This window comes from Colletotrichum fioriniae, assembly GCF_027942845.1.
Source record: "Colletotrichum fioriniae strain IMI 355084 chromosome Unknown scaffold_2, whole genome shotgun sequence".
Taxonomy (NCBI): Eukaryota; Fungi; Ascomycota; class Sordariomycetes; order Glomerellales; family Glomerellaceae; genus Colletotrichum; species Colletotrichum fioriniae.
Genome location: NW_027076838.1, coordinates 3,532,458 through 3,543,353, shown reverse-complemented (window position 1 = coordinate 3,543,353; position 10,896 = coordinate 3,532,458). Strand labels below are relative to the sequence as shown.

The 10,896-nt window shown below is 52.3% G+C and overlaps 3 protein-coding genes across 3 annotated transcripts; 1 reads left to right on the top strand and 2 right to left on the bottom strand.

Moving 5' to 3' along the window:
- Positions 1-686: 686 nt before the first annotated feature.
- Positions 687-1,565, bottom strand: N0V96_002766 (uncharacterized protein; the record flags this gene model as incomplete). The annotated part of the gene is made up of 1 exon (XM_053187184.1): positions 687-1,565. The coding sequence occupies one exon, from the start codon at positions 1,563-1,565 to the stop codon at positions 687-689; it is 879 nt and encodes a 292-aa protein (XP_053054688.1).
- Positions 1,566-4,740: 3,175 nt separating this feature from the next.
- Positions 4,741-6,546, top strand: N0V96_002765 (uncharacterized protein; the record flags this gene model as incomplete). The annotated part of the gene is made up of 1 exon (XM_053187185.1): positions 4,741-6,546. The coding sequence occupies one exon, from the start codon at positions 4,741-4,743 to the stop codon at positions 6,544-6,546; it is 1,806 nt and encodes a 601-aa protein (XP_053054689.1).
- A 264-nt stretch (positions 6,547-6,810) lies between these two features.
- On the bottom strand, positions 6,811-9,817 carry N0V96_002764 (uncharacterized protein; the record flags this gene model as incomplete). Its single annotated transcript, XM_053187186.2, has 7 exons — positions 6,811-7,088; positions 7,152-7,786; positions 7,857-8,207; positions 8,269-8,632; positions 8,691-8,848; positions 8,901-9,630; positions 9,700-9,817. 7 exons carry the CDS (start codon positions 9,815-9,817, stop codon positions 6,811-6,813), a joined length of 2,634 nt encoding a protein of 877 aa, XP_053054690.2.
- Between the last annotated feature and the right edge of the window lie 1,079 nt (positions 9,818-10,896).

Genomic DNA, 10,896 nt, shown 5'->3' with positions numbered 1-10,896 from the left:
ATGCTTAGCGAAGACCCACCACTACATGTACACGTACTACTCCGTCTTTGAGCAATAGATATAGTCTTCTCAATATGCAGACTCGAGAGGCGCCGGCCGGCTTTCGTTCTTCCCAGCCGATGTGGAATACCGTTCCGGAACGGGATCCGTGCATGCCGCATCTGCTGGGACGATATATATCAGTAATCATGGCTTCCGAACCAGCATCGATCAGGAGATGGTGTTTTGAAACGTCACACCGATGTGCTCCCGCAATGCGAACCCCGCATTTCAGGTGTCATTATTCCGCTTGTCGTCGATCGTCAAGCCAAACAGTATTCATGAGCACCGAGGTTCGTGACGGTGATAATAGCTGGATCACAAATCCGCAGTCACGAGCAGCAGATCTTGCGGACTTACTGATGATGCGCTCGAGATTTCCAATAGTTGCAAACATGCGTCAACAGTGTAATGATTGTCGCTTGTACGTCGGTAAATAGACTAGAATACTTGTTGTCAAAGGCATATCAATCATCGAACTATCCAATAGGCCGCCATCGTCCTTTCGCATATAGGTACTATTGTTGCGGTGACATAGAGATGCATGTTCACTCTAAATGAGCCGAGTTGGCATATTTTGACACAAGTCGTGTCAATAGCAGTCATTATTATACTGGTACTGATCTCATTTCGTCGCGCTTCTCATCCTAAATACGTGACTCTCTTGCAGCCTGGAAGGCACCCATGGCACTCAAACGCGCGGCTCCCGGGTTAAATCTCTCGGGATACAACTTCAAGATCTCCATAAATAGGCCCTTCTCAGTCTTGGGGTTCCTTTCGAGTATCTTTCCAAAATCCTGTATGTACTTCTTGGTCGCAGCAAGGTGCCAGATTCCATCAGTCTCACCCGCCATCTTGTGACCGGCCACCACATAAGCAGGGTCAAGCGCCTCAACAATCTCAATTGCCCTGATCCATTCCTCGCGCTTGGCTTTCGTGTTGGCTTCCATCAACATCTGGTGGCACTGGCCATAGACTACGTCACCGCAGACGGCGAGTCTAAGGTCGGGGACCCAAAGAATAGTTGAGTCGTAGGTGTCGGTATGACCGCACTCAATGGCTTTGAACTCCCACCGATTTTCAAGCTTGAAGCTTCCACCGCTCTTTGAGGATAGAGGCTGCGCAAGAGTGAAGGGGCGGTAGATCTGGTCTGGAAAGCGGGCCTCCCACATTGAGTTGAAGACTCCATCTTCAGTCTGCTGCTCCATGTGTTTGATGGTGCCCGCCGTGGCGACGGGGACGGCTTCGGGGAAACGCTTCAGCAGGAGAGGTACACCGAACCAGTGATCTCCGTGGCCGTGGGTGATGTAGATGTATGAGAGCTTGCGTTTTGGTGCAATGTTCTCAATCCAGGCGATGAGCTCCTCTGTCTGCTTGATGGTAATCGGCGTGTCTACCAAGACAGCTTCGTTTGCCGAGTAGATGAGGGTGCATGAGATCGGAGACCATGTTGCGGTCGCGTTCGAGCCAGGGACTATGCTGGGAATCGGCGGTGCGACGTAGACGGCGGATCTCAGGTCGGCCATTTTATATGATTCGGTTTATTGTAGCAGAATGAAGAGCGAGTTTACAGCAATGCGAATCTTTTCTGCGCAGTGGTCCGAATGACGTTTTTATTCGAATGAGGGCATCCGGCTTCAAGGCTAGTAGGCCCGTCGAAGACAGCCATTATGTCAACCGAGGATCGAGGCATATTGCATGTTGATTAATCGTGATTCAAGCTGAGTGCAGCAGTGAAGATCAGATGGATGATCAAATGAAGTAACTTTGGATAAGTTGTCAACGACCTAGAGTCAAAGCGGGGTTGATTATGTGAGGAATCAGAGCATTGCAAGTAAGCTGCCATCTTGACAACCCGCACTGACACCGGTCTTCAACGGGACCAAAGACAACCCGGCACTTATGCGCAAAAAGATTCGTATTCCAAGTACTGGTTGATATTCGATAACACCGAAACCCGGTCTACCACAATGGGAAACGGATTCCGGGACCATCGACCCCGCCATTTAGCCAGGCACTTCTCCGGGTTGTGACATTTGGAGAGCGGAGGCCAGAAGCCGAGCCAGTTATAAAAACCCTAAAACCTTGGAAAACATGAGGTTGCCTGTGGCACTGTTGAGCTTGATGTCATTTTTCTTTCTGGTTTTACTGTCTTCACAGTGATTGTCTGGGGGAACTTGTAAGCGGCCTGGGACTTTCTTCGGGACAAGGCACTGCAGCATGGAGTTAAATTACTAACGATGCTGCGATGGGACTGTGCGATCACTCAAGGTTAATACTCTCGCAGAACAGGCACGGGTTGTTAATCATGTTGTTTTCGTACCAGTGTTGAGGACTCTCTATGCTAGCCTTCCTCCAGCTCAAGAGAATCGGGTTTATGCGATGCATCGAGCTCCCATGGAGCGATTTATACTTATTCACTTCCCTAGAGTGAATAGTCACAATAATGCAAGGTCTTGTTAATGGGAAAAGGCACTGACATTGTCCGAGGTTGCGCATGAGGGGCATAATTAGTATCCAACAACTTCTTGGCCCGCGTCTTCAGGGACATGCCCGGGAATGGCCTCGCTGAAATACGGATAGACAATCCATAGTTGCAATCAACCTAACCGTTATGGCAGCTCTCTCCATTCTTGCTGGCGTCTGACTCGTACATCTGAAGCGTAGGAGTAGACTTATTTTGTAAGATAACGGAGAACTCACCAGGTTTTAATGATAAAATGAACATTGCATTCAGCAGACGCAAGCACCGTCGTATTCACTGATTTCCATATGCCAACGATAGCGTAATACCGCGCGAAGAGACCCGTATCCCATAGACTCGACCCCTGCGTTGCCTTCGAAAGGGGTCCGGGTCACCTCGAAGCCGACCAGCGGCTGGGATCCCGTTCAAGGGGGGCGGACGGGCCCCATATGAGGTCACTAACAAAATAACCTTAATGCTTAACTCAAACTATGCCTCTGTCACCTCCAATTTCTCCAACCTAACCTCTCTGGCCTGCTAACTAGCACGACAACCTCCCCTTGTCAGTCTTTCGAAACTTCGGAACCATCCCAACGCATCATCCTGTTGCCCTGGTTGGGTCCAACAGCCAGGCTTCCAAGTGGAATCTCACCTGATTTTGTTTCGCACAGCCCAATTTTTTATGTCAGCCCGCGATCTTCCACTGTGGCTCTCACAGGGGCTTAATCTTGGCGGGGGTTTCGCATCGCCTAACCTGGAGACTTCAACTAGCCCTTCACACGCACTAGGAGCTTGGGACTCGCAAGCTTGGTGAGTTTCCCCCAGCGTTGTAATGCAGTGGGCCATGCTTCCCGATCATCCCTGAACGCCACCACCCACGTTCGTCTCGTCCTCGGAAAGCCTGAGGGTAGCAGCAGAGTCCAGTGGCTGCTAACGTGTGTCAGGTTCCGTTCGTGGGGGTGGATGTCTGTGGAGAAGAAAACATTCCCGTATGGCTTCATGCGATACGGGACTTCACTGTCATGATGAAAGCAAAGAAGAAAGGACGTTGTGCGGCGAACCACGGATTTCATCAACTTTCGCTACCTGGTCGTTCATGTTTCCATCATGGCATGAACACTAAGCATCTTGGCCAACGCCACTTTGGCACCGCGTTTCTCTTGGGAAAAATGAACATCGTGACGGTTCAGTGATCGCAACAGCTACTGCCTTAGAAGCCATTTGCAGAGCCACAATGATACGACGATACTGAGTTTCATCTTTCCAGCTCAGCCATGAGAGAGACTTGGAGATATCGTGCCCACCAACGGCAGCACATGATTCCGGGCAAGACCTTCTGATCTTAAGGGGTCGACAAAGTCGAGAAAAGCTATCCCCTGTCGTCCCAAGCATACCAAGCCTCCCGTGCATCCGGGCCAAGCCTCACGACTGCCTGTGCCCGGATGCTCTTCGACATCACTTGCTCGTTAGGTTCAGCCCTGGCTATACTCCCCTGCGGGAGCCGCAAACCTAAAACAGAGCGTCCCTAGTTTTTCATCCCTTCTTGCGGATCCGTTCCATCACTCTTCAGATGGCAGCGCGACATTTGATCCCATCTTGGATGATAAGACATATGCAGCTGACTTGTTAGTCCGACTTGTACCCGATCTCGACTTACAAGCTCACCGCTGTCAGGTTGACTCCAACATCACCATGGACACCATCTAGCACCGCGTCGTCTCTAACACATCCGCCTAGGGCCCTCGTCAAAGCACTCCACGAATGACGATACCTCGCGCGCCTCCTTCACACCAAGCTCCAACACTCCCATGCCCAGACCTGACCTAGATCCAGAAAGACATGCCATCACAACAACCCGTGCATCCGAGATTCCGTGCACCGGATACTGCGGGCGGCGGGCCATGTTCATCAGCCAAGGCGACGATGAACCAGACCCCTCCTGATATAATGACTTTTCCCCCTTCCTGTCTTGGTCTGCAGTGATTAGCAGGACTGTCACCACCTCTTCCATTCACCCGCGCGCCCGTCTTCATTCGTTTCTTGGTAGCCATCTTGTGATTTCATCACTTGGCTACAGTTTGTTTACTTCGATTCATTTCATCCAGAGACCGGTATCTCGACTCCGTTCAGACCTCATAACGTTCCTTTATTCCTTCTTGTGTCTTTCTTTCTTTACTCAATAACGACAATCATCTCAAGTCCTATTCCATCAGTCCTTACCACTCGACGAAGACACGATGCTCACACGATACGGAGTCCTCTCATGGCTCGCGCTGTCGACTCTGGCAGCCGCCAACCCTCCGGCAGCGCCTCCAGCCCAGCAGCAATGCGAGCCGCCCAAGACTGAGACGATTGTGCACACCGTCCACGAGACCGTTCATGTTCCTACAACAGTTCACAAGACGGTACACGTCACGCTGCCAGGAGAAGTGAAAACAGTCCACGTTCCTGTTCCGACGACAATACACCAGATCGAGACTGTCCACGAAAAAATACCCGTACACGTGACGGTTCATGTCCCGACGACGATAAAACAGACCGTACACGTCACTCAGCCCCCGCAGGTGGTGAAGGAGACAATACATATCACAGAAACGAAGAAGGAGGTCCACACACTTCCTCCCCAGGTGGTCAAGGAGACCGTTCACATCACGCAGCCTCCTCAAATTGTGAAGGAGACGGTCCACGTTACCCTTCCCCCTCAGACAGTTCATGTCACTCAGCCTCCTCAGGTAATCAAAGAGACCATTCACGTCACTCAACCTCCTCAAGTCATTAAGGAGACGATACACGTCACCCAGCCTCCCCAGGTTATCAAGGAGACGGTACACGTTACTTTACCTCTGCCTCCTCAGACGATTCACGTCACTCAGCCTCCGCAGGTAGTGAAAGAGACGGTCCACGTCACCCTTCCCCCGCAAACAATTCATGTCACTCAGCCCCCGCAAGTTATCAAGGAGACGGTACACATCACTCAACCTCCTCAAATCATCAGGGAGACTCTTCCTCCTCAAATAATCAAGGAGACTTTGCCTCCTCAGATTGTCAAAGAAACCGTTCATGTTACCCTACCACCTGTCCGGGAGACAGTTCATGTCACCTTGCCTCCTCAAGTAGTCAAGGAGACCGTACATATCACACAGCCTCCTCAGGTTGTCAAGGAGACAGTTCACGTCACGCAGCCTCCACAGATAATCAAGGAGACCCTGCCGCCTCTGCCGCCTCAAATCGTCAAAGAAACCATACACGTCACTTTGCCTCCAGTCAAGGAGACAGTACATGTTACCTTGCCTCCTCAGGTAATCCACCAAACCTTGCCGCCTCAGGTGGTCAAGGAGACGGTACACGTTACCCTTCCTCCGCAGGTGGTCAAGGAAACGGTTCATGTCACTTTACCTCCCCACGTCATCAAGGAGACGGTACACGTTACGCAGCCTCCTCACATCATCAAAGAGACGGTTCATGTTCCTCAGCCTCCGCAGACTGTACACGTAACGCAACCTCCCCAAGTCATCCATCAAACGGTTCACGTCACCCAGACGGTCAGCCACTGCGCAACAACAATCGCAGCGCCAGTCTTGGGCCATCAACCCTCCCCACCTCCGGCAGTGCATCCCTCGGCGGCACCAGTAGCACCACCGGTTCATGAAGCACCCCAGCCGGCCCACACCTTGGCTCCTCCGGTCCATACCCCTCCACCGGTCATGCACCCTGCCCCGGTAACCCCGCCAGTTCATCAAGCGCCGCCAGCCGAGGTGATGCCCGTTCATACGCCTCCTACCGAGGCTATGCCAGTACACACACCCCCCGCAGAGGCTGCCCCGGTCCATACGCCTGCCGCTGCCCCTCTCGTTCACGAAGCCCCGGCAGTTGCTCCTCCAGCCCACGTGGCGCCTCCCGCTGGGGCTGCCCCCCCTGGTCATCAGATCCCTCCCATTGGGTTCACACCAATCAACCCTCCAGCGGAGGCACCAGCGGCACCAGCCGAACCAGCGTCTTCACCGGCACACCCTATGAAGATGAGGTTTATGGCTCGGAGATGATCAAGACCATTGATTAATCAGATGATGGAGGGAGAGAGGTAAAGTTTGAAAGTGTGGGATAAAGATCCCGGACAAGAAGGACTCTAGAATAATGTGCGCGTATACCTTTCTTACATGTAATCTAAATACTAGATGGTAGCTACAATGCTGGCAAAGTTTGATACCCGGTCAGCCGGCCTTGAATAGACCACTTAATGCCTGTCAAATCCCAGTCTCAGCACTTGAAAACCAATGCGCCCGAAATCATGAGCCAGTCTATATTCTCTAAAATGTTGCATGGGTATCTTTGTCCTTTCCCTTCCGTCCAAAATCAAAAAAGTTGCCCCCCTCACGTTCCTTGCCCTTTTTCTCCTTCTCGCTAGCCCGGCAAAGCTCATCGAACCTCTGTAGTGTCTGATGAATATCAACCTGAATGTTGCGGGCGAGGTATTCACCCTCGGCTCGTCTGGCAGCAGCAATACTCTGTCGAGTTTTGGACTTGACTGCTGTTCGGATGCTCTGGTAGATACCCTGGCCGGGGTACGCGACAATCCCGAGAGTGGCTGTTTCACCAAAGGTTAGCACTTTGAGTCGACAAGCAGGATAGGATACCTTCGAATACATACCTGATGCTGTCTTCGTCGCCATGTTCATGACGCCCTTCCCGACGCCCAACGCTGCACCCGCGGCACCTCCATCACGTCCGCCCTTGTACGGCTGGTAAAACAAGTCGGCGAAACCACCTCCGATTCCGGTCACAAAGTTCTTCCCACCGACCATGGCGCCAGACTTCCAATCGGTAATGGGAGCGCGAGCCTCAACCTTCTCGCCGTAGAGCTTGGGCGCCTCGCGGAGACCTTCCGTGACAGCCAGCGGCACGTCAAGATAGAACTTGCCGTAAGACTTGAAGAATGTGCCAACACCGGAAGCCGACGCCTTGAAGACCGCACCCGTTGTGCTTCCGCAGCCTCGACCTGCGCTTCGGGGCCGATCGAGAGCGTCGGATTGCGGGGGCGCGAGACTCGGCGATCGGGGCGGTGTCTGCACGTCTAGACTAGACACACTTCTGGCGCTTCTTCTCTCAATGTCCTCCATCTCTGCGGCCTTAAGTTTGGATCGTTGATTATAGACTTGGACGGGCTTGACAACGATGTCGGTGGCGCCCTTGACCATTCCGTATCCGACTCCCATCAGGGAGGAAACGGTGCCTGTGACAGGATCCCAACGGCGGTTCTCGATGATATATGTTTTCGTCTCGTGTCTAGAAGTTGGGGTTGCCATTAGTATACACTAAGCGAGGAGTAATAACGTCCACTGCTGTTGGCACTCACAGTGACATGTTCTTCTGGCCAATCTTGAGATGGTCAAGAAGAATCCCCGCAGCTTGCTTCGATAGTCTGACTTGCTTCTTCCCTCTCTTGAACTCCCATACTGCCGGCTGGTTGGGGAAAACATCGCACCTAAGCAATTCGAGAGGTAAGTTTGCGTGGAACGACTTTGCTGCTGTGGCCACACCATTCTCCGTCTTCATCTTGGCTGAAAGTTCGCCAGCTGCAGTCGCGGCTTCCGGTGTTAGGCAGAATCGAATCGCATCGGCTAAGTTCTGGGCGTTGAGCTGCTTGTGTGGAATGGGCTTTGGCCCGGCGCCTGCGATCGCAACCATGTCTCCCCAGAATGGTTGACTGATAGTTGTCAGTTTCGACCTGGATAGAATCTTTCAGACCACCGTCGGGTAATACTCACTCTCCAAAGAAGGGGACGATTGTGGTTGGTCTGCCGTTCAAGAGACCACAAGCTGTAGTCCCGGCGCCGCCGTGATGGAACACTGCTGCAACATTGGCAAACAGCCACTCGTGCGGGCAGTCTCCCAGAAACAGGATGTCATCCGCATCGATGCCTCCCAAGTTACTCCAGCCTTTTGATATGATTGCCCGAGCGCCCGTTGCGCGGACAGCTTCAACGAGGATCTTTGTCATTTCGTCGGGGTTGTCGATGACGATACTGCCGAAGCCGATGTAGATGGGAGTCGGTCCATTCTTGAGGAAGTTTGCGAGCTCCGTTGGCGGCTCGTACTGAGGGGGTTCACGGAAGAAGAAGCCGCAAACATCTGTGTTGTGGATTAGTCCCAGTTCCGCGCCTAGTCTTGCGCAATGTACGAATCTTACCGATGTAGGCAGGCCAGTCAATGGGCTTTGGTACGAGTGATGGAGACCAGCAGTAGGTGAATGGAATCTTCTGCGACTCTGCGAGAACCGGGCCTTCGGAAAACGGCACTTCTTCAAGATCGATCGTCCTCCTCCAGTCGTTGATTACGTCTCCGAGTCTGTAACAATCATCAGCACAAGAGACCATAGATAGCCGGAACAACTGCTTACCCTTGCCATGTCAACCACTCAACGATGCTGTAGGACACAAAGTTTGCCGTCATCTGGTCAACAACTCCCTTGTCTCCAAACTTGAGATTTGCCAGAGGGTGAGGGAAGGCTCTCGTGCTACTCCAAGGCATGGTAAACATGAGGTGTAGCGGGACGCCAAGGGCTTGGGCGCAGTGAACGTGTGCAAAACTTGGCGGATTGGCAATGATTGCATCAGCCACAAACGGTGTCCCAGTCTGTGTATCAGGCTCGATACAAGACCTCCAGCATCCTTCTAGCATTTCCTTGACCATCTTCCGTTTCTTCTGAATATCGCCGCCCTTCAAACTCTTCAAGCTCGGGATCAGACCTGGATTCTTGACCATATAGGCCATCAGTTCGGAAGGATCACCGCCGATGGGATAGAATTCGAGGCCGGATTTGCGAACAAATTCATCAAAGACGTCGTGTGTTGCGAGGCGTACTCTGTGGCCGTACGTCTGGAGCTCGTTTCCGAGTGCGATGAAGGGTTGGACATCGCCACGACTTCCTACGACTTGGATGACGATGTTGAGTTTGACGGGGAAGGTCTTCTTCTCGGCGAAGCGCTCTGCTGCTTCGAAGTACTCTGGCGGGGGACCCTCGGCGGCTGCTGCCTGTGCGAGTTGGGCTGGGTCTTTGAAGTCGGGAACAAAGCGGGCAAGGGTTGTCGCCAGCCGCGAATCGAGGTTTACGTTGATTCTACCGTCCGCTGTAGTGATTTCCTTTGGTTAGGATGTGTTCAAAGGGATTATTAGATTGGGTCGGCTGGGATTCCTACTTCCGACGCTTTCGCTATGTTGCTGGAGTCCCTCGTTGATCGCCGACTCGTAGGATGGAAGGTAGTCTTGAGGAACGGGATCATCCTCTATCATCCTAATGGTGTTTCGCTTCGACATTTTGTACTCTCGAAGTAGGTCAAGGGTTGAGGCTCTGGTTGAAGAGGGTGAAGTTACCGCCGTGTAGTAGACCTCGTCGGCGTAGAGAAACGAAAATGGGTATCGAAATGGAAAATGTTGAAGAATCGCCAAATCAATCAAAAAGCAAAAGGGGCAAGAGCACAATGTGTTTCCAAGACGATCACAAGAAAAGTCAATTCCTAACGGTGAAATCAGTAGCCAGGGAGGGGTCTTGAGGAAATCAGCCAGGCAGTCAACCCAATTTATCAAAATATTCAGCTACCGCCTACTACTTACATCATACGCCGCCACATCACCCCTCCGTAGTCTACGGAATATAGTTAATAGCCATAGTCGCATATCTCGTACCTGACTCGGGTTGCCCGTAGGGTAAAGCCGAACGGAAGTGCTAAGGGGACTGGGATTCGTAGGGCCGGTAGTTTGAGCCGCGCCACAATGCGCCGAACTGCGAATCCACGTAAAGAGACCGTGTTTGTGAAGACTTTAGAGCTCTTTTGGGTATATGCAGTTTTAAGGAGCCGCGGACTCGGCAAGTTCCCGTCGGATGAGGGCCATAAAAATTTCATGGGTGTGGGCGTTGTCGCGATCCGCGATGGGGGCGCCAGTCAATGCTTAATTATCAGTCAACGTAAGTGGGCACAACCTTAAACATCTCATTGGTTCACTGTCGACCCGCGGGTTGTCGCATTGTCTCGCATCCATGGTGACGAATACGCGTATACGACCAACACAGAATCCGCGGATAGATCGTCCCTCGCGAGTCGCTAGAACCGTCGCTAGTCTAGAATTCTAAACTTGGACCTCTCCCCACTGCCGCAAAGACTTTGTGCATCTCGCCGGATTAGGTACCGTCTCCCGGGCTTTATGGCTTCGTCCTCTGGCCAATGGCTAGATTTGGGTCATACGCGTACGGAGAGTACCGCAAAGTGCTTGATCAAGGTGGCTCAGCCCTACTAATACTCCGCGTACAATCTGAAAATCTGCAAACACCATCCCTCAAAGGCTCAGTCTGCCTAGCGCCAGGGGGGTTTTCTTCGTGTCGAGGCTGTTTTGCATCG